The 24803-nt window shown below is 37.0% G+C and overlaps 1 protein-coding gene across 1 annotated transcript; it reads right to left on the bottom strand.

The window, feature by feature from the left end:
* Window positions 1-2162: 2162 nt before the first annotated feature.
* Window positions 2163-23170, bottom strand: LOC124362198 (facilitated trehalose transporter Tret1-like). Its single transcript, XM_046816495.1, has 8 exons — window positions 22945-23170; window positions 21032-21167; window positions 20570-20895; window positions 19668-20009; window positions 18449-18558; window positions 17101-17308; window positions 14984-15188; window positions 2163-2291 (listed from the first exon to the last, which is right to left on the bottom strand). Exons 1-8 carry the CDS (start codon window positions 22990-22992, stop codon window positions 2263-2265), a joined length of 1404 nt encoding a protein of 467 aa, XP_046672451.1. The 5' UTR covers window positions 22993-23170; the 3' UTR covers window positions 2163-2262.
* Window positions 23171-24803: the final 1633 nt, after the last annotated feature.

The following is a 24803-nucleotide window of genomic DNA, read 5'->3' as shown; positions in this document are numbered from 1 at the left end:
CACCTCTCATCTCTGCATATTTAAAGTTTTGAATAAATATGCTGTAATCTTCTATAGTTTGTGACTGTAAAGGACAACGTATTATATTGTTTAATACCTTTTCAATATCTTCGTTGATTGTTTATATAAAGAAATATATGGATTACTAACTGTTACACGCGGCGTCACACGTAATTTCCAAAATCGAAAGCCTTATACTACTTAGTAAAAGTACTTGCAATGTACATATAAGTATTACGTACGAGCGTATTATTTTGTTCAATACCTTTTCAATGTTTTCGTTTATTGTTTAGTATAAAGAAATATATTAATTACTAAGTGTTATACTCGTCTTCACACGTAATTTCCAAAATCGAAAGCCTTATACTGCTTAGTAAAAGTACTTACAATGTACATATAAGTATTACGTACGAGCGTATTATAGTCTATTGTTTAATACCTTTTCAATGTTTTCGTTTATTGTTTAGTATAAAGAAATATATGAATTACTAAGTGTTATACTCGTCTTCACTCGTAATTTCCAAAATCGAAAGCCTTATACTGCTTAGTAAAAGTACTTACAATGTACATATAAGTATTACGTACGAGCGTATTGTATTGTTTAATACCTTTTCAATGTTTTCGTTTATTGTTTAGTATAAAGAAATATATTAATTACTAAGTGTTATACTCGTCTTCACACGTAATTTCCAAAATCGAAAGCCTTATACTACTGTCTTAGTAAAAGTACTTACAATGTACATATAAGTATTACGTACGAGCGTATTATTTTGTTCAATACCTTTTCAATGTTTTCGTTTATTGTTTTGTATAAAGAAATATATTAATTACTAAGTGTTACACTCGTCTTCACTCGTAATTTCCAAAATCGAAAGCCTTATACTACTTAGTAAAAGCACTTACTATGTAATATGATGGAATTCTATGACATTTTTCAATCGTAAGTAAGCATATGATTTCAGTGTTTGTTGTTAGGAGTAGCATAAGTTATCCTGGTACATAACACGATTTGCACGTCTAGAAGCATTTCTGGCTCGAATTAATTATATTTCCAACGTCACAAGCTGAGCCTGTCTTGTTGCCCAATCAAAAAACTATGTATTCATGTACCTTTCGGAAACCTATTTCGGCGAAAAAGTGACTACCTCCGCTCTTGTAATCTATTTTATATTTATAATGCATTAGATGTGTTTAATTCGTCACTAGTGCAATCAAAACTAAAAATTAGATATTAACTTTTTATTTCCTATCTGCATTACACTACAGATTATAATATACTGTATAATTCATATTTTATAACATTTAAATGTAGATCGATGCTTCAGCCAGATTGTTGAATTTCAGACAAAAGGGTCAACAGCTGTTTAGTCAGAGTAAATTTGTATAAAACATAAATACAACAATTTTCATAATCCCAAAGTATTCCAAATGGCTTTTCTAATCTTTCTCTTGTTATAAACCTTTCTTGGATTTCAATGAATATTTTACCAAATGAATTAGCCAAATTGGTCCAGCCTTTCTCGATATTAGCGCTTCGCAACACACTTAGCGATTGATCTTTATGAAGTATATTAAAATAATTATGCATGTACTAATAGGCCTTGCTGAAAATCCATTATAAACTGGAAAAAAATGACATGTATAAGTTATGTTTGTTGTACAATTTGTTTTATTTTATTTCGATTGAGGTTTATGTAACTTGTTTTGGACAATGCGAAGAATTAATAAGGAAAACAATTTAAATGAGTAATTACAGTATCATTATATACAACGATGTTAATTAGGCACAACGATTAACACAACACTTAACGATGGCAAGCTTGTTACCACTGCCGTCAATACTAAACTTATAAAATAAAGCCTTTAATTTTATATTCTTGAACTTTGAATCATGCACCAAAAACATTTTAAACCGAAATTGCATGCCTAAAAATTATCAAATTAAAGTATTACATGCGAGAAATTCAAAAGCTTAAAAATAAATGCGCAGATTTGTAAATTTACAGGTTATATAGTTTATTCGCGTATCTTACTAACAATTGACTATGTTGAATAAATAATCTTATACAGGAAAAGAATACGCTTAAAACATTCTTATAATTCATTTAATGGGGGTGATGCAAAAATAATATGTAAACCTTCCTAACAAAACTAACTTTATTTGGTGATCTACAATTTTAAACAATTAAAACAATCCGTAAAAATATAATTACATTTAATAACTTGTTTGTAAAAGCTTGCTGTTTCATCAAAGAATCATCATCACCTTGAAACTGCCGACACTCTAGACCCTGTAACATTACATTTGCACTGATTAAATAGCATTTGTAAATTACTCGAAGAATATTTTGTCCATGTGCCGTGATTGCACAACGACACTCCAGACCATGCAACATTACATGCGCACTAATTAAATTAGCATTTGTAAATTACTCGAAGAATATTTTGTCAATATGCCGTGATTACACAACGACACTCCAGACAATGCAACATTACATGTGTACTCATCAAATGACATTTGTAAATTACTTGTAGAATATTTTGTCAATATGCCGTGATTACACAACGACACTCCAGACCATGCAACATTACATGTGTACTGATCAAATGGCATTTGTAAATTACTCGTAGAATATTTTGTCCATGTGCCGTGATTACACAACGACACTCCAGACAATGCAACATTACATGTGTACTCATCAAATGACATTTGTAAATTACTTGTAGAATATTTTGTCAATATGCCGTGATTACACAACGACACTCCAGACCATGCAACATTACATGTGTACTGATCAAATGGCATTTGTAAATTACTCGTAGGATATTTTGTCCATGTGCCGTGATTACACAACGACACTCCAGACAATGCAACATTGCATGTGTACTCATCAAATGACATTTGTAAATTACTTGTAGAATATTTTGTCAATATGGCGTGATTACACAACGACACTCCAGACCATGCAACATTACATGTGTACTGATCAAATGGCATTTGTAAATTACTCGTAGAATATTTTGTCCATGTGCCGTGATTACACAACGACACTCCAGACCATGCAACATTACATGTGTACTGATTAAATGACATTTGTAAATTACTCGTAGAATATTTTGTCCATGTGCCGTGATTACACAACGACACTCCAGACCATGCAACATTACATGTGTACTGATTAAATGACATTTGTAAATTACTCGTAGAATATTTTGTCCATGTGCCGTGATTACACAACGACACTCCAGACCATGCAACATTACATGTGTACTGATTAAATGACATTTGTAAATTACTCGTAGAATATTTTGTCCATGTGCCGTGATTACACAACGACACTCCAGACCATGCAACATTACATGTGTACTGATTAAATGACATTTGTAAATTACTCGTAGAATATTTTGTCCATGTGCCGTGATTACACAACGACACTCCAGACCATGCAACATTACATGTGTACTGATTAAATGACATTTGTAAATTACTCGTAGAATATTTTGTCCATGTGCCGTGATTACACAACGACACTCCAGACCATGCAACATTACATGTGTACTGATTAAATGACATTTGTAAATTACTCGTAGAATATTTTGTCCATGTGCCGTGATTACACAACGACACTCCAGAACATGTAACACTACATGTGCACTAATTAAAAATATTTGTAAATTACATGAATAATATTTTGTCCAAGTACAGTGATTGCACAACTGCTTTTAGTGGTTACGTCAGACTCCATTATTTTCTTTCCAATTAAAAGAAGAGGTGTGAGATAAAATTAAAAGTAGATGTTTACCATACTTGGAATGTAAGCTCATTTTCTAATCTACGTATTTGCTTTGTGTTCGTGTAATCAAATATCTTGTATCTCCACGCAGACCACTCATGTATAACCACATTACAATCATAATTTTTAAAGGAAAGTCACGTTAATTAACATGGGTGGTCTCTGAGTAAAGAAAAAGTTAAACGTGACCTAACAACCCTAAGGAGTGGAGCCTCAGGGCCAAAACTATCGTGGGTGTCCTTCATAAGTATGCATGGGTTTCAAACCAAATTTTGCATGCACGTGTACATTTTATAGAATAAGTATTTACCCAGGCTTTACGACGACCTTCTTGCAGTAAATGGTGAAGTTCTGAGCCTCTTTGATAAATATGAGGCCTGTGATGTTGAGTGATGTAGAAGAGTTACTAGTCTTCCTAGTTTCTAGCCGGAGTTAATCTCACCTATTTTTATTTTGGTCAAGTTTGACTCTCGGATGTTGCCTGTTCATTACATTCTAGTCTAGATTATTATTCGGAAATTGCCTGTTTCTCCAAATGACCATTTGTTAAGCTAACAAATACGTTTTTCTATTCAAACCGCATCGAAACACTGCTTACACAATTAGGTTATTAAAATATTTCACATTCGCTATGGAGTACCATTTTCAACCAACAGATGTAAAGTCGAAACCTCCAATAATGCATATCTGCCTTCACGGGTAAGGTACCAATCAGCATACATTGACTAACAACGATCAGTAGGCCTACGGGTTCTTTAACTTAGTCTGCCAACTTCTTTTAAATTTGACGCTATATTCTTTGCTTAAGTTATTTGCTATCTTGATTATTTCTAAGGTTTCTCTTATCATCCTTTGATAAAAATTTAGGATTTTTTGTATGTATTTTTTTTTATTGAATTCTAATACATGACTAGTTTTGTAACTGTGTTCCGACATGGACGACTTCCCCCTATTCTACCAAGCACAAGAGACGTCGCTTGCCTTATTTTATTCACAAATTCGTGCAGATATTAAACATTTATTCCTCCAATTATTGCAGAATGAGCCACAGCGATATGCAATTTCGTATACTCAAGGCGTATACAATGGAATCATTCTCAATGATCTCAAACAGGTTTTCATCTTTTCAGCCAGTTTGATTACAGGTTTGGTATCGGGTTTCTTTAATATAATCCCTGTTTCATCAGTTTTTCTTTAAAAGTAAGGAAGGCAGGCCAGCTTTTGACATTTTTCATTTCCATTTGATTTTAATGTGGTACATTCTGGCATCTATCTAGCTTTAGTCATTTAGCATTCTATCTGAGCTATTCTCCAGTACCTTGTCCTCTTCTCTACATTCTAGCTATTGTCTGGTATGCATGGTGGTGAGAATGGGTGAATATATATTGAAACCGTACATCGCCGCTCGCACACCCACAGCAAACCATCAGGGAAGCGCGCGCCCATGGTGGCGAACGGGATGCCGATCAAAACAAAACTAGGTAAAAAAGAACACCGTGGTCAGTATACTCAGGTTCATTTACTAAGACACAGCATAGGCCTATCCAGTCAATATAAATATATATATATATATATAATATATATATATATATTATATTTATATATATATAATATATACTATAAATAAAAAAAAATAAAAAAAAAAAAAAATAAAAAGTGCCTGCAGTAGTATACCTCAAAACAATCCTTGTCAGGTGCACCTGCATACAAAAATTAGAAACGCCATAATTTGAAACAAGAAATGCCAATTCCACCCGTATATCCTTCGGCTAAGGGCGGGCTCCTAATGAAATCCAAGAAATAACTAAATAATATCTAAAACTAACTTAAAATTAAATAACAAAATATAAACTATATAAATGGCAACAATAACAAATAACAAATAAATAAAGAATATGAGCAGGGTATCACAGATGTTGACTAGTAGAAATGTTCCAATCATGGTGGCCGTCCTTCAGCAGAGCGCAAAAAGCGAAGGTTCTCTGCGACCACGCATGATGGAGAGATGACAGCAGAAAATCAACTCATCTCCTGGACCTCATCAGTGAGGGGCCGTAAACTTAGCCGCACATGTCAGAAGGAAAAACAGCTCAGCAAAAACTAACAAACACTTAATTAAACAAAATATTAAACTGGAGCTACTCCTAACTTGTACACCACGGCTTCGGAGTCTTGACGCCACTCTACCGGAAAGGCCAAACGCCTTCAAATGGTCAGTGGGCTCTGCAGCCAATAAACCACACACACATACCTTTTACACTATATAAAACACACATGAGCCGGGGAGATATAGGTATTGAACCGGCTCAGACTCCCCCCCCAAAAGGAGGAACTCCCCTCTGTTAATTTCTTCAAAATGAAGAACCAAACGAAATGCCTCTCCCCCCCCCAATGGTTGAAGAATTATAAACCGGAAACCCTGAAGTTTGCAGAAGGGAAAACCAAGAAAATCCAGTTGGAGGCAAGAAATCACTCCAAGAGTTGCGTGGGTAAAAGAAGAAAACAGGAACCTTAATCAGGAAGAAAGAGCAGAGGTGATCAGGCCTCTGGACCTAAAACCCTCCCGCACAGACTAAAGAGAAATCACGGATGACTCCCGGCAAGGCTTCAGATGGGATATGTGCGACTTCCTGAAAAATCTTCCCGGACTGAGGATCTCCCAGTCGGGCAGTCACCGGAGTCAGAAACTTCAAGATGCGGTGGGGACCAGTCCACCTGTAGCAAAAGTTTAGCAGCTCTTTTATCCACAGCCGAACTGACTGGGTGAGCCTTGCAGTAAACTAGATCCCCCACCTGGAAGGGATTGGCAATACGACCTCGGTTGTACTTCCTCCTTACTAACTCCCCAAGCCCGAATGAGATTCCGCCTGGCTGCCTCCCAAGTGGCTTTCACATTGGAGTACCAGGAGGTGGCAGAAGATCGCTAATTTTCCAAAGGTTCGCCAAAGGGTTGTTTGGCGGAAAGCCAAATAATAACTCGAAAGGTACCGCCTTGTGACTTTCCATGCTGGGCCGTATTAAAGGCAAATTGGATCCAAGGTAGTTGTTGATCCCAGGTGGTCTGATTTTCCGCATGAAAGGCAATGAGAGCAGATCGGAAGATTGCGATTAAACCGTTCGGCGTGAGAAGGCTGAGGATAGAAAGGGGAAGTAGTCACATGGCGGATTCCGTGCCCAAAGCACATTCTTTTAAAGATATTGGAGACAAACTGTGAACCATTATCGGAAACTAAGGTGGCGGGGATTCCAAAGTGTTGAAAAAAAATGGTTACGAAGTGCTGCACCGTGAGCTGCGCGGTAGCACTCCGCAATGGGAACAACCAAACAAACTTGGAGAAGGCATCCACACAAACAAGTTAGGAACTTATTTCCGGACTTGCTACGCGGGAGAGGCCCAACATAGTCAATGAAAACCTTCTCCAAAGGTTTTTTCCGCCACCTCAGATGACAAAAGACCCAACTTGGTATTTTGAGCGGGTTTGCTTAGCGAGCACAGTTCACAAGAACGTACTCGAGCTGCAATATCCCGGTCCATACCTTTCCAGATGAACTGATCCCTAATCTTCGCGATGGTCTTATGAATTCCTAGATGTCCGCCCACAGGAGAAGAATGAAAATACTGAAAGGACCATCGGTACAAGAAAGCTTGGCAGCACTAACTTAGGTTTTCTCCCGCTGCTTGTCACGGCAGCATAGAGCACCTCGGTACAGAAAATAAGGAGGGTGGGCACCTCCGTTTTTAAGCTCATTGATGATAGCAGTCAGCTCGGGATCCTTAAGTTGGTGTGGAACAATGTCCGAAAATGCCAGAGGAAAGTCTAGGAGCACGCCCACAACATGGCGGCTCTGATAAATTATGGTGGTCGTTGGGTAAGTGATACATGCGTGACAGAGTGTCCGCTATGATATTTTGGGTGCCTCGCACGTGCTGCACTGTGAACGTAAGGGCAGAAATTTGGAATACCCAGCGACCAATCTTCCCGAGCTGACGGGGGTGTGGCAAGGAGCCAAGAAAGTGCCTGGTTGTCGGTTTCCAACAAAAATTCTTTATGTTCTAGGTAACGCCTGAACTTATTAATTCCAAACACGACAGCCAAGCATTCCAGCTCATAAACAGAACAACTCTTCTTCTCACAAGGGGTTAACGTGCGTGAAGCATAAGCTATGGGCTGCCGGATACCATCTACTTCTTGCGATAAAACAGCAGCAACGGTTAAGGAGAAAGCATCATTTTGCAAGACGAACTTACGACTGAAATCAGGCATAGCCAAGACTGGAGGCTGCATCACTGCCTCTTTCAGCTGCTCAAAAGCAGTCTGTTTGCGCTTCACCCCCACTCAAACTTGGCACCCTTTTTCCTAAGAGGGTTCAGAGGGGCCGCCACTTCAGCAACATTGGGGATGAAACGACGATAAAAAATTTATCATTCCACAAAACGGGCAATCCCCTTGGCATCCTTAGGAGGAGGAAACTCCCTGATTGCCTGGGTTTCTCTCTGGATCAATACAAACACCTCGAGAAGAGACAAGATGACCCAGAAACGATATTTCAGGCTGAGCAAAACTCACCTTTTCAGGATTGACGGTAAGGCCAGACTCTCGCAGCCTAGTTAGAACTTCCTCTAGATGAGTCAAGTGCTCCTCATAACTCTCACTGTACACAAGCAGGTCATCTAGATAGTTTGAACACGAACTTAAATTTGACATCATGAAAGATAGAATCCAGGAGTCTGGTGAGTGTTTGGGCCCCCACAGCCAAGCCCATTGGCACTCGGGTGAACTGGTACAAATTCCAAGGCACACAAAAGGCAGTGAGAGGTCGAGACTCGTGTTTTAGAGGAATCTGATGATATGCCTGATTAAGATCAAAAATGGAGAAATACTTGGCCTTACCAAACCAGTCGAAAGCAGAATGCAAATCGGGGAGAAGCACGGAGTCAATTTCTATCTGAGCATTGAGCTTTCGAATAATCCAGGACCAATCTGGACTTCCATTAGGTTTCGGCACTAGAAACGCTGGACTGGAAAAATTTGAGCAAGACGGCTCGATTACCCCACTCTTAAGTAAATCATCAATCATATTTCTCAGAATTTCCATCTTGGGGCGGAGCAAGCTTATATGGATGGGAACGTACAGGACGGGTGTCTGTAAGACGAATCTCGTATTCCAAGAGATTGGTCGTGCCCAGTTTGTCAGTTAGGACTTCAGGAAAAACTGGAACAAATCTGCCTTATGTCCTCAGCCTCTTTCGGTCGTAGATGTCCTAGTTGGTCAGGAGGAGTCAAGCTCTTATCTGCCATCTCTAAGGCAGCAGTCCCACGAGACTCGACATCTGAAAAGGGGAACGAGCACCCGCCTGGTCGAAAGCAAAGAAAACATGACTGGAGGCCAAATCCAAAATCATGCCAGTTTTTCCGATAAAATCTGCTCCCAAGATGAAAGGAAAAGTCAGGTCCTTAGCCACCAAAAAGCTCCAATCCCAAGAGAAATAATTAATTTTGATGTGAATCTGGGCACTACAGATAATAGGTAAAGGTGTGCGTGAAGCAGTCCAGCAGATAAGTGAACTAGGCTCAACCTGCCGTATTAGCCCAGAGGATTTTAGATCTTCAAAAAACGACAAAGAAATCAGGCTGCGTGCTGACCCAGAATCAACCAGGGCCTTCTGCACCACATTCCCCACAAGTACATCCAGTTGTGGGCAGGTTGAGCGGGGCAGCCCTTACTCCCTGCGCAGCCAGAGCAGCAACCTCCCCTCTCGGCCAACGATGATAACTTGTCCCCAAGTCTATTTCTTTTCTGTTTTCTTTCTGTTCTGTATTAAACCAGCTACCCTTTTACCATCAAAATCAGGTACATATTTGCCCTCAAAATTACCTTTACGGCACGAGTCGGGCTTACTCGTCCGCAAGCTTACTAGTTTTTTTTTATTAAGTGGACAAAACGGTCTAATATGTCCCACTTGCTTGCAGCCATAACAGGTAGGAGGCTGCTGGCTCAGACTGCACCGGAGCATGGACCGGCCCCGGAGGCAAGTGAGGAAGATGCCTCGACATGGCCTCCCTTTGATCATCCGCATCCTGAACCCCTCTAGAGATGATGGAGAGGCGGTCCAAATCCGCAAAAGATGCGGGACGGCTACAAAAAATCAAACGGGAGCGTTCTTCAGGTTTAATGCCCTCCAAAATAAGGCTCACCAACTCCGTTTCGCTCAAGCTCAAGCGCAACACCCGGGCTACATCCCGTATCTCCCCGACAAAATGGCTCAACGTCTCGTCTGGTGCCTGAGGACGGTAAACGCGTTCCACCCGCAAGCGCTCCCTAACCCGAGCAGGTACAAAGAACTCCAAGATCTCGGCGTGGAACTGGTCAAAGGTGGCACCTCTCTTAAGGCAGTCTAGAAGGCGATCAAAAAGCGGCCTTAAGGAAAACTGCGCTAAAATTCTGCATAAGCATGGCATCTGTCCATACCAGAAATTCTCTTAGCTTAAAAACTTCCAGAAGGAAATAGATAAGTAAAGTAGTGTCAAGCCCATCAACTCTGGGAAGTGTTGTAAAACACTCCCCAAAGGATGGGGCAGTTTGCCAAAGCTAGAAAAGGAAGGCACAACTATAGATGATGCCTCACCAGCCGCTTCCAGGAGGGCCACTACCCATCCGGAAAACATAGTAACTCTGGGAGGCTCGAAAGAAAGAGCCGGTGGATGGTTAGCAAAAGTAATGGTAGTGGGAACCTCCGTTTGGAGTGACAGCGGTAAATAGTACCCCCCCTTCTCTTTCACCGAGCGCACCTCACTCAAACCATCTAAGGCTTGTTTTTTTAATTTGTTACTGGCCGAAAAAAGCCCAACTTTTAATATCAGAGTCTAAACTAGGAGCTGACATAAGTAAAACTATTCTGTCACGCCAATGTAAAAGCTGAGATGCCAATCTAGCCTTTGCTGACCCGGACATGGGAAGTGACTCAAAATTAATATCGTCTTCTAATTCCTCCATTCGGGTTTTACAAAACTCAAATTCTGTGTTAATTTTGGAACTCTGCATTCCAGCTGCGGTCCATCCAACGCTATACAAGCCCGTAATTGAGCTCTTAATGCCCTCACATTCTCCCTCGGGCTTCTGTCCTCTCGCCAGGACCTCAAAAACCAACTCGGGCTTGCGTAGATGTTCAGGCACCAGGGAAAACGCCATACCAAACAATTAAGACAAATAAATACAACAATAAACAACAAAGCGTACGCAACAATTACTTAGTAACCTAAGTGGACTCAACTCACAAAAGGCTTACCACTGACGAGGTCCAAGTGAAGAACTTAATACCTGCTACCTAATAGAAGGATTACCCTGCAAATATACACTAACCACAACCTACAAACACAGAAGCAATAAATATAACAAAACAACACATTGATAGGGGAGAAGTAGAGTACAGTTAGATAAATTTAGCGGTTAAGCAATTTAGAGTCCCTTGCTCCCTGCAAAGGGTAAGTCTGCAGGAAGCAAGACACTAAACCAATTCCACCCGGTATCCTGTGCTAGGGCGAGCTCCTAATGAAAAAAAAAAAGTTGTGTACTCTAACCTCCCCCTACCTAACACTAACCTACACCAACAAACAAAACCAGAACTGAGAGACAGCTGAGAGAGCAGCTAACCACGCTCTGCTACCATTGAAACCGTACATCGCCGCTCGCACACCCACAGCAAACCATCAGGGAAGCGCGCGCCCATGGTGGCGAACGGGATGCCGGATCAAAACAAAACTAGGTAAAAAAAGAACACCGTGGTCAGTATACTCAGGTTCATTTACTAAGACACAGCATAGGCCTATCCAGTCAATATAAAATATAATATATATATATATATAATATATAAATAAAAAAAAAATAATAATAAAAATAAAAAAAAAAATAAAAAAGTGCCTGCAGTAGTATACCTCAAACAATCCTTGTCAGGTGCACCTGCATACAAAAATTAGAAACGCCATAATATGAAACAAGAAATGCCAATTCCACCCGGTATCCTTCGGCTAAGGGCGGGCTCCTAATGAAATCCAAGAAATAACTAAATAATATCTAAAACTAACTTAAAATTAAATAAAATAACCAAAATAAACTATATAAATGGCAACAATAACAATAACAAATAAATAAATAATATGAGCAGGGTATCACAGATGTTGACTAGTAGAAATGTCCATCCATGGTGGCCGTCCTTCAGCAGAGCGCAAAAGCGAAGGTTCTCTGCGATCACGCATGATGGAGAGATGACAGCAGAAAAATCAACTCATCTCCTGGACCTCATCAGTGAGGGGCCGTAAACTTAGCCGCACATGTCAGAAGGAAAACAGCTCAGCAAAACTAACAAACACTTTAATTAAACAAAATATTAAACTGGAGCTACTCCTAACTTTGTACACCACGCTCGGAGTCTTGACGCCACTCTACCGGAAAGGCCAAACGCCTTCAAATGGTCAGTGGGCTCTGCAGCCAATAAAACCACACACACATACACTATATAAAACACACATGAGCCGGGGAGATATAGGTATTGAACCGGCTCAATATTGATGAAACATGTCATTATGACACCAGTACCTTAGAACCTAATATTTTGGTAGGCTTTTGTTCTTATTATTGTGTTAAACATTATGAAATATTCTTTGATTTATATTTTACAACTATGATAGAAAAGTTAGTATAATACATTTATCCTCCTTCAGGAACATCATATGTGTTTTAATTGTGCGATGGATCTTTCAATGTTTTTTTAATAGTTTACAATCAAGCACACTTCGGGTTTTAGGTCAAATAATGAATGCAGAAATTAATATTCCCGTATACAAAATGTAATAAGAGATATTCCTGATTACGAATGTAGAACTCAACTAGTCTTTTATTAACAAAGAAGAAAAGAAAACTTATAACAATACAATGGTCTTACCTGTTTACAGACACGAGATTATTTAACTTTAATGAAAAATAAAGTAAACTTAATGAAAATGATGCAATGCTGTGCAAATCTGATTATGGTAACACTATTGTTATCTTATACGACCAAGGTCGAAGAATTCACTAACAACAATGGTATTACGAGTTATGGTATACTGGTACATGTCAAAATAAAATTACAACTCATTAATAGTAGCAATATTTTATTGCATCTGAAGAGGTTGTTAAACACTTGCGTATGGTGAATCCATCAGGTCCAACCATGCGCGGTCTAACTAAAGTTCGTAAGGATGGTGTCCCCATCACGCCAATTAAAACATAAAAATCAAATCAACTTAATATTTTAGACCAAAGCAAACGCAAAACATTGCCCCTTATAACTCTATGACTTACCGACTTTTTAAAGTACCACTGAATGTCACTAATTATCACAAAGAGACAAAATATCATAAAAAATATTGCCAATGGTAATGGTTATAATAACGCTATGGTGGAAAAAATATTACAGAACAAGAAGCATAAAATACGACTCAGTAAATCAACGAAAAATTAAAAACAGGACAAGAGTATACGGACTACATTAAATGTAGTCCGACAATACAGCATTTTACAGTTTAACTCCGATGGCGTAGTCTTCAAGGTAATAAAATACACCAGTTGAGATGTAAATCTCAGAACTCGGACAAAAACACTCAAACCAGCATTTACAAACTAACTCGTTCCGATTGTCCTAGTTTTTATATCGGACAGGCAGGCAGGTCGTGTAGCAAAAAATTTGAAGAATATTCCCAGAAACAAATTACAAACGCAGATTTCTTCGTTTCCTCAACATGTTTTGGATGAGAACCACACAATAAAAGGAAAAATGTTATTTTCGAAGTTTTACGTCAATGTCTCAAAGGTAGGCAACTAAATACGCCTGAAGAGTACGAAATGTATAAGCATTTTAAAGGAATCCTTTAGGCGAACCCATGTTAAATGGGGAGCTACAGTCCAGCACCCATTATTTAAAACAATACTCCATTGTAACAGCGAGCGCCTTGCCAACCGACAATACAGCGGGAACCGGAATTACCCAGTGTCAGTTGTCCTGTCTTCTGCCGGCCGTGATGTATCATGTTTAATATTCCTCTGTGATAGGCCTATCAAATAGTGTGTGTTCCGTTATTGATTTACGTATTCGTTGTGTTTTGTGCCTTGTTCATAAATGTTAAACTATGATGACTCCGGATGGATTATCTATTGACGCCAGAAAATGACTTACTACAAGTAGAAGTTATGACTACTTGTAGTCATAACGCTACTAACAGTAGCGTTATGACTACTGTTTGATGAAGGTATGTTCATAGTTAATTTCAATATTCAATTCACAGTTCAGGGCTATAATAATGTGGAAAATAATATATAAACGTGCCTACTTTGAGGGTTATCTTACCATTAGTGTTGTGAAAATTAAAGGTCTAAACAAAGTTATGGATATTCAGTTTGACATTTCGAGATGACTGACACATGTGAACTTTTCTTTACGACTAGACCGGAGGTATTTAATTTATAAAGACTAACCAAATATAGAATAACTTCTACTGAATAAACCCTTATTAATTAGTAAATCACTTTTTATAATAATATTTTTTTTATTTGCAAATCGCAATCTTATTAGTTCCAATTTACATGATTTCATTAATATCACTTTGAGGTATGCATGACATTCTGGAATCCATGTTTCAGATTTTCTGATTATAATTAATACAGTTTATTCAAATTTTTTTAAATTATTACATTAAACATTAGCTTAGTTGTATTATGTTCAATCTTGAACATGATAAATAAAATGTTATTAGTTTTATTAGTTAATTAGGCTTGCGACTAAGTGTTAATTTAAATTTTTATAAAATTTTTTTGAAAAATAGATTTAAGTTCAAGCTAATTTATTCAAATATTTTCAATCAAACTAAAAATAATTAAATTTTATTCGGTATCATTACGTTTAATAAATATTTGATCTCATAAAGGTATTTTTTAATCGTGACTTCGTGAATTAAAGAAGTAAACTCGCAAAGAAGAATGAGTTTTGAAATACCTCGAGGTCACAACGGAAGCAAAAACATGAGTCAAAGTAAATCAAGGTGTATTTAGTTTAAACAGTTTTCAGTTGGTTATATGCATGTTAGGGTTGGCCTTCGAATAAAAAGTCTAGAATGTGGTATTTATCTACATAAACTAATAAAATTATAAATCACCTGTAAAATATTCTTCAATTTCCTTAAGTGTTTTCCCGTGTGTCTCTGGAAGGAAGTAGTATAGGAACACGGTGCCGAGCAGTGAGCAAACAGAGAAGAAGGAAAATACGGGAAACGCTCCAAAAGAAAGAACCGCCTCAGGGTAGAGTTTCACCATGAAAACTGACTCGATGAATGCGATAGAAGTTGTCAGTCCATTCGCAATCTGTGAAAAATATTTAAAGGGTGATTCTTTTTAATTCAAAATGATAATTTTTTTATTCTTGAATTATATCAAGCTAAACGCTTTCACATCTCATTTACGACAAGAAATCTCAATATTTATTGCTAAGTACATTTTTTTGTTCTCTTAGCACAAGAAGCTTATAAATTGCACTTAGTCCTATAAGAACCTTAGCGCTGCTCACGGAATGACAAGATATTCAGGATGGGTAAAAGTTAGGGGGTAGAGGCCGTCACCTATCGAGATCCACGATGAAGAATTAGGGCACTAATCTCAAAGTAATGTCCCCCCGGAAGTAGGGGAGGTCAGCTCTGAACCAGCCTCTCCAGTCAAAGCAGGCAGGGGGTGGCACACCCTTGTTGAGGCTAGCAAAAACCTCTGATAGTTAGGGAACGTACCCCACCAAACTCCAACAGTCATCTCCCGCGGTAGACTAGACCTATAGAATTGCCCTTGTACCCCAGAATCTCGACATTTGCTGTTAGTGGTATGCTACTCCTGGACATCCATAAGGTTGCCGAGATTTAAGTGACATATCGGTTTTTGCTGTGCCCAGAAACCATTAGACCATATCAATACAATTTTTATTTATTTAGCATCTTGCAATTCAAACGGTGTCAATTTTATTAAGTACCGGAATATATAAAAATATCTCGAAATGCATTCATTTATTGTGTCAAATATGTTGTAAAAATTATAATGGTGTAGCGTTGGAAATTAACAAATAAATAAAATGTCACGATCAGACTTCAAGATCATAAGAAGTCATAGGTTGTCACTAACCTTAAATTATTGCAAAATAAAACTACTGTATACCTTGTAAATAATGAAGATACCACGTTTCAACATCACTGCCGTGGCGATTGTTGACGAGTGATATGCTGATTAATAGTCACAATTATCAGTAATCTTTTTTTAGAGTTGCAGTTGATTCTTATGTCATCCAATTTCACTATACCGGATTTGTCAATTATTCGGAGTTATATCCCGCTCAAAACTCGGTGAGCCACTGAGGCTGTGACTCAATGAGAACATCTATCGGAGACCGTCTACGCGAATTGTGCAAATTTTCTAATTTTTGATGAGCCCAATTCATAATAGGTCGCTCTCCCTTGCTGTTTCCCCTCTGATACGGTGGAAGAAGTTGACAGTTCTATTGCATACGATGGACCTTTCTTATCAATGAAGAAATATTTCTCTTTTTAACTTAAGGTAAGAAACTGAGAAACTTCTCATTGCACTTCCTAGCTTCCGGAGTGACAGGATACTCAGGATGGGTAAGGCTGGGAGTTGGGGCTGTCTCTTGTAAAGATCCCATGAGAAAAGATAACGGGCACTATATCTCAATCATTATCACCTTGGAAGGAGGGGTGTTGTTTCATCAACTCGATCGGGACAGCACTCCCTCAAGTACAGTCTAGCAACTTACATTTAACACTAAGAAAGTTCTACTCACACCCACAGTCATCCTCCATAGTAAACTATATCAATCGATTCATCCTTACACCCCAATTCCTCGACAACTGCGGTTAGTGATGTGTCGCTCCTGGACATACGAAGTGTTGTCCAGATACAAGTGACACATCGGTTTTTTATTCTACCTAGTGTACGTTTAACTGGAAGGTGTAAAGCAGCCAGAAGTTATTCTTGTTCTGGGAGAAATTAATATTTACTAACAATATAAAGGCTCAAGCAGTTGGTGCTGCTGTGAACCAGCCTGCCACCGTGTCTCGGCAGTGGTTAGACAGCACATCACTCTCAACAACGGGTGAATTCAGTGTGAAAAAGTGTACCTAAAGTGCAGATGTCTATCCAACTTAAGTAGAAAATTACCGTACTCGTTGATACTATTAACATCTTCGTCCATGAAGCCAGAGTTTCGAACTTTACTTACCCCTCGTACATTTGTAGGGAAGATCTCCCCTAGCATAGACCATGGTATGGAGGAGAAGCACACGCAGCAGGATAGCACATAGACGAGGACAACTGTCGTGATCATCCAATACGGGAGGGTAAAGAAGGGGTAAACGGTGGCGGCAAGAACCCCAATGCTCACTGCAGTCACGCTTCCAAAGAAAAGGGCAGGACCTCTTTTGCCGTATCTGATCAGTTGAATGTATGCAATTAAAACAGTGAAACTTGAATAAATTGAAGCTCAAGATTAATAAAATATTCAAACAATTTAAACTACATTATCGTAGTTTATGGAGTAACAGTAAGAGTTTGTAAAGTCCATCTAGAATAAACCAATAATAAAAAGACCCACTCCCGTTTTCTATTGTCTGCCATCTTGTTTCTACCGTGACGATCGCTATTTAATATTGCTCTTTGGTCAGTTCTCAGTGGTTGGTCGTTTAGTGCACACCTATTGTGGCCTGTATTCTTCAGTTCGGTCTTAATCGTAAATATTTTTTCCTTTACGTAATCGTTTATTATTCTACTTTTGTTGATATCTACCTATACTTTAGTTGTTTTTTATTGTTTTTTATATAAAGTACAATTTATTTGAATCATTTTTCTGAGTTGTTTCCATACTTGAGTAATTATTGTTGTTTGTTAATCTTTATTTTTATTTTTTGTTATGTTTTGGATATTTATAACTTGTTATATCTTTGGATACTTATTATTTACTATCAAATTTTTGTATAGGCCTACCTATTTTGTTACTTTATGTAGATTTTTCATCTGATTGTATTAATTTTTTTTCCCGCTGTATTCTACCATCTATGCTTGTCTTTGTAAATTGGCTGCTGCCGTTGGAAATAAATAAATAAATCGTTAGTCGTATTTTTATTGAGTGCATGTTTTAGATGTGTGTACATGGAATTGACATACAACATGGTATCAATTATCCTGAAAACGCGTATCAAAGCGTTCTGATATGATTTATTATAACCTATATTTTAGTTATGTATTAGGTCAGTTATTCACTTGAGAAAGAGATCAGATTTCAGACATCGAAAATGTTGTATTACGGAAACAAAGAATTGTAAATATATGAAAGAACCATGAGAAAAGTTCGTTTACCCAATTTCGACTTTAATACACGTATATGACTGTTGATTCATTATGAATTAATCTTGCCACCGAAAACGTACATTTAAAACTACATGGAAAGAAATTGCCCCAGTACAAATTTTCACCACCAACAACGTGACCTATTTTTTGTAAACAAATTAAACTGCATTACTAGATTTATTAATGTAATATAAAATGTTATTATCGAGTGAACCTTTACATACCTGTTGCAGACCCAACTTGTCAGAAGTGTTGCGACCACCCTCATCACCGCTATTGCCAGGGACACTTGGTACGCTTGCACGTCTAGCTGTGCGATTTGACTAAAGTTAACCTGAAAAACCAAAACATTCAACCAAATAGTTAATTATCAGAAGATTTTCAATTCTGGTGTTTTGATCTTTAATTCGTTCAATATCCTGAGAAAACCTCTATGTTCTTTTACCTCTCGATTTCAAAATCTATAGTTCTTCCCTAGTCGAAGAGAAACTTATGAAGCAAGATTCAGAGCTCGAGGGCCTTTCAATCATTATATCACACATACGATCAGAAGACGAACAATATCACTATTTTAGAAAGACCTTGCCTAGTTCTTGTCTTTACATACATTGATGGTGTAACGGCGTATGTTGGCAAACTTAGTTATAATTTTGCTGTTGCATGATGATATAATGTAACAAAGGAATTGCAGTACAAAATAACAGCATTAAGCTACATGGTCTTTAAATTTTGTTTGACCTTTTTCAATTAGATAAATATTCGTTATTAAATGTATTAACTCATTAGGAGGATCAGTATAACGGTATTAAGAACAAACCCGAGTAGCCGTAGAAGTACCAGCCGGCAGATTATCACTGTAAAGCGAGCCTTAAACATTTACCCTATTACAAATAGCGGTCGTTTAATATTATTTCATGTCGTAATATAAAGCTTTTCAAGTGTAGTTCAGTATTGCGTTTTAATAATGAAATACTAAATTAAAATTATATGCGTATTAAATTTTACGTAGCGTATCTGAAGAGTTTATCTTATATGGTTTAAAAATACCAAGGTGTTTCCAGACAATAAATACTCTTGTATATATTGGACATAATCGTGTAACAAAACCATAAACGAAATGTGAATCGAGGACCAATAGAGACTTCTTCTTTCGTCAATAACATATTTCAAATTATGTAGTTTGAGATGTTTATTTTGCACAATAGTTTATTCTAAGAATACATAAATTATTCTCTTTTAAATACAAAGAAAATAACATTATTCATAGTTAATATTAAAGTTATTCTTTTGATAACCAGGTAATAAACGAGTATTATTATCAGAACTATGCTAAAACTATTATTATGTAATATGCTAAAACTATAGCTACCGTTAAATTTTCGCCCACTTCGGTCAGGTTAATTTGAAATTCACCTGGTTTCATGAAAACAATAATGTACTTACAGCATACGAAATAAGTATTAAAACCCCAGATCCTTGAACGAATATGAAGAAAGCGTTAATGAAGAGAAGCGGCTTGTAGGCCTGAGGTTGCCGCAGGTTGTGGAAGGTGGAGAGCCAGGAGGTTGTCTGCTGCTTGTCGCTCGCTCTGCTGCTGAAGCTGTCCAGCTCCTCCTTGACTTGCTCGGGGGCTGTTGCTGCCCGCAGTCTCTGCAGGGCCTGCAGCGCTTCCTCAGCACGACCTCTGCTCAGCAGCCACAACGGGCTCTCCGGCAGCAGCGGCGTCAGGACCAGCGACATCACAGAAATGCCGAATCCGAACCAAGATACTTCGCTCCATGATTCCTGCACATTTATAAAAAGCGAGAGTCTAAAAGAGCCGTGCATCGGTTTTCGGTATTACCGTCTTTATTGATTTATTCTTTTAATTCAATTGTAGCTCTTCATGACAACTTATATGAAGACAGAAAAATATAAAACAGTTCTTTTTCATTTCACAAGGAATTTCAGCATTAAAAGTAGTATTTTGGGTTATTTTTAAAATATACCCATGACTAGTTTAATGATTATTTTATTTGTATATTACGGCTGAAGAAGCAATCAGTTATGCATAAAGTACGTAATTGTTATCCATTATTTAACTAATAATATACCGGTATCCTTAAACTTATGAAATCGTAACCTATAAAAGACCGATAATTTCATTAGGTAATGAAATTGATATCGATTTACTAAAAATCAATAGTATCATAGCCAGCCGATTCACAGATCAGATGGCAATACCAGTAACCTCACGGTAATGACAAGAAATACACATGATATTTTTCTGTGCACGATTTCTTAAAATAATTAGAGAATCAGGAGTGATCTCTGAATGATAAGGAGAGTAAAAGGGACAGTACTACCTGATACAAAAAAGCTCCAAGGTATGAGAGGAAGACCCCAGCGGCCATCATGATTGGAATAAAATTCACAAGAACGGTGCGGAGAGACACGGAAGCGATCTCAGCTGTGTAGCTCGCGGCGGTGGAGGCCACTAGCCCCATCCCGAACCCTGTCAGCAGACGGCCGGCGTACAGGGCGAGCAGAGAGAGGGGAAAGACTGCTATCAGCAGCCAGCCTGCTGCGAACGTTACGTTCAGCAGCTGGAGACTCCAGCGGCGGCCGATACTGTCAATCAGTGGCCCAGCCATCAGCGCGGCCACTGGCGCTGAGGCGAAGCTGAGACCGGCTGAACCAAAAAGTACAGAAATTATTTCATACAGAGATCCATTCCTAAATAGAAATATTTTTTGTTTAATAAATGTTTAATGTTATGTTTAATGATGATCTTTCTGAAATCAACAAAATATAATGAAGGAACATACCTACCCAGGATGCTTCGCTGACAGAAGCGTGTAAGCCAGGGCCGGAACCCAGTAGGGGTGGAACTGCTACGGAAGGAAACCCCAGCGCGATTCCCGAGTTTATCATTCCCCAGTTGATCAGCAGACTTGCCCCTATCTGAGCATCAAATTACATATATTCAACGCATTGTGAGGTGAAAGATAAATTCTTTCTGTAACATCAACATGCATAAAGTTCATACATACGACTGCTGAATGCCATTTTCGGAGTCTTACCAATCGATTTTACAAAAGATCGATATCATATTGCACTACCTATAAAACATCAGTGAAAACAGGATTTTTATTTGTTTTTTTTTCGCTAAAAATTACCATTGACAAGTTTTCGGAAATATCTTTCGTAATACTTCACCCACATAATCCTAATGGTATCCATATACAGAGTGTCCCAGAACTCTCCATTAATATATTCTTGTATTATCCCTGGACCAAAGACAAACCTAAACGTTATATTAAACATTTCGAAAATTCGTTGATTACCCGAATATGCCATGTTTTTTTTTACTTAATTATTTGTATTTTGAAAACGGCTTGTTGTAATGAGTTGAAATTTGGTATATAACTTTAAAACCTAAAGGTGTATTACATAAAACATGTAAAATATTTAGAAGCTTTATTTTTAAAATGGTGACTTCCTAAAAGCTATAAACGTAAATTTTAGTTAGACAGTTTAATTACAAATCCAACGATACCATGGTTAAGAAAATCGGTTGATAATTAAGATAATGCTCTTTTAAAAAAACCAAGTACTACTAAACAATATCCATTTTGATTGTAAAAGCTCTGTTTTTGAACTACAACAATCAGCTGTATTAATTTTAGCAGCTTTAACCAGCACGTTATAACACTAAATTGTTGAATTTTGTTTTTAATTCCCTTGTCTATTTCAGGAATCAGGTTTCTTTTGATTAAAAATAAGAAATTACAACAAGAATTAAGAATTACTAAAAGCTGTTCTTAAAATAAAATTAATTACGTGAAAATAATATTGTGGCTACTCTGCTAATTATTGAATTTTCAAAAGCATTAATATGAAGTTTTGGTTGTCTTTGGTTCAGGGATACCTAAAAATATTGGTAGAGAGTTCAAGGACATTGTATTTATGCTCACGTCATGCTGTATTAACTTCCTTTAGTTCTCATACAATAATATGCAGAGTGTTCACAAATTACCCATCAAACTTCACTACTCGATTTTTCAAGTAAAAATAAAAGATAAATATTGTATCATGTATAGTCCTATCTTTCTTAATTTACCGTATGTCTGCATGTTTTTGTTTTTCAGAAAAGAATTAAAATTGAATAAAAATATCAATTAGTTAAAAATCTGCTAAATTTTTAAGCCAATTAATATCTATATTATTGGGGGTTTTTAGAAATATATCATATTAGGTTTCAAAAAGGCGACCAAAATGTTCAAACTGTAATAACTAAAACACGGGAGACTGTGTGGAAAGTTAGTAAGACAACATTCTTTTTACTTAGATAAATGCGTAATAAATACCTGTTTACTTTTAGATAAATATTATGAAACTAAATTTATTTCGCTACAACAAGTAATGACCGAATGGTACAAGTTTTATTGAGAAAACAGACGGTAAACTAAGTAAGATAAGGTTATACTTAAATATTAAAAGCTAAAATTAATCAACAATATTTTATATAGACTTAACAAATCTATAAAAATGAACGTCCGTACTCATTTTTACCTAACCATTCAAATGGAAAATTTTGACGCAGATATGAGTTACGATCGTAGATCATTTTACTGGTAACGGACAAAGTTAAATAAATAAAACAATCTTACTTATTGATCGTTTATTTAATAATGTAAGTGTTATTACTAATTAATCATATGAAAATTTGTTTAATTACCTGGATTAATGTACACTTAGTTTTGAAGTTATCCACAGATTGCACCATATTATTGTTATGTTATCACCTTTAATTTATTTAAGAGTTAAAACTCGCAGACTATTCGGACTGCCTTAAAGTGATTCTTGAGTTACAAATGTTAATCTGTTAGTGAAGAAGGATATGTTGTAATTCATTTCTAGCAACATAGGCTACACTTTTATCGGAGTTATCTCCGACAGTAAAATCGCTGTAATCACTGAATACGACATGTGCCTCTTAGGCTTATTACCAGCTTTATACAATGTGACCATAAAGTGTAATGAACAATTTTAGTAGTATCTTAACATTACCATTTAATTTCTCACGTAATTTACGTCTACATAATAACAGTCACTTTATATTTTGGAGGTTGTTTTAATCTTAAAAGCCATCTTGAATACGCCATTTTCAGTACATTTTAGTCTTTGCTTCAAATCTAAAACCAGTAGTTCAATATATCTACTCCATTAAAAAGATATTAAGAAAATGCAACAGTAGTATTTATTATCGAGAGTAAACTTTGCCACCTACCAAACATCAAATCAAATTCCGAACTTTTGTCTCACGTATGTTGTGCCATGACTTAAGCTTTATAATCAATTTGAAATACGAATACAGTTTTTTTAAGTAAGTTATAGTAAAAAAATGACGTGTACTTCTAAAACAGGTAGGGGCTTAAACTTTAAACAGCAAATATAAAATCAAGTCTATGTACGAGTCTGCGGATAACTGGTAGAAATTAAATTCCTAAAGAAGAGAAAAACAAATGAACTGGATCATTTAATTCGACCTAGTACCTCTTATCTTAGGTTATTTTTATCAGTGTTTACAACCTTTACGATCCTAGTTGCAGATAATCTTTCACGACTCAGCTGCGTAGTACATCCAATTACGCTCTCAAACAAACCATAAATAACAATTTTCTGTTCTCTACTTAACATTCCTCTATATTTTTCCTCTTGAGAAACAAAAACCTAAAGAATTTTCTTCCAACACAGTTACTTCAATGGAATTCGAATTGGAAACGTTACCCTTTAATGAGGTTTCAACATTGTAGACTGAACTACAACTACATTGATATTTGTAGTCTGCGGAGGTACACAGTTGAATCCAGGGCCCGATTAAGGTTTTTGGCGCCCGTAGGCTATCTTGTACTTCGCGCCCCCCCCCCCAACGGTTTCCGGCCGGCTTCCCTCTGTCAATTTTCAATAATAAAAAGTGTTCTGCTGTATAGCGGCCATATTATATTTTTGTAATAAAATTTCAACTTACTTAAATTTAAAGACCATTACAGAGAGAGAGACCATTTAGAGTATTAAACTTTAGGAAAAGAACAACATTCAGCAACTAAACTATAAACTTTAATTATTGTTCAAAGGTCTAATGATACATGTATGTATAAACTGCTATGTAATATGTTCAAATTCAACGGTTAAAAGAACTATGCTGTTTGCTGTCATTTCCTAAAAACACACAAACAAACGAACAAAAACAGCAAAATTATAGAAAGTGCAAACTTGCAAAGAGAAAGGATGCTTACTGCTGAGCATTTATTTGTATCTTTAAAATGGAATATGGTCTATTGTTGTAGACTTGTAGGGTAACATTCTTTAAAGAGAATCAAGGGTTCTTATTTACCACTGGTTTTGTAGGACATACAAAAAATGTGTCCTAGCTACAGCCAAACCTTACATGAGTTTTTAATTCTTATACATTTTTTGTAGATTACTATCATTAAATAGTCACAAAATTCAAAGTTCAGCACTTTGTAATGTTACTTTCAAAAAAATCTGTAGGCTTTATTTTTTTCAAAATAAATTAAAATGCATACTGTAATT

This window comes from Homalodisca vitripennis, chromosome 5 (assembly GCF_021130785.1).
Source record: "Homalodisca vitripennis isolate AUS2020 chromosome 5, UT_GWSS_2.1, whole genome shotgun sequence".
In the NCBI taxonomy this organism is placed as follows: domain Eukaryota; kingdom Metazoa; phylum Arthropoda; class Insecta; order Hemiptera; family Cicadellidae; genus Homalodisca; species Homalodisca vitripennis.
Note: the sequence above shows the minus strand (reverse complement) of the source record. Positions and strands in the feature narration are given on the sequence as shown.

Bases quoted from the DNA above. Each gene is read 5' to 3' on its own strand.
- LOC124362198 (XM_046816495.1), bottom strand. From the start codon at position 22,992: ATGGTGCAATCTGTGGATAACTTCAAAACTAAGTGTACATTAATCCAG. The intron at 21,168-22,944 runs GTAATTAAACAA...TTTGATGCTCAG, and splicing joins CTAAGTGTACATTAATCCAG to ATAGGGGCAAGTCTGCTGAT. The intron at 2,292-14,983 runs GTGATTTATAAT...GTAATGTTACAG, and splicing joins AATTGAAGAATATTTTACAG to GGTCTAGAGTGTCGGCAGTT.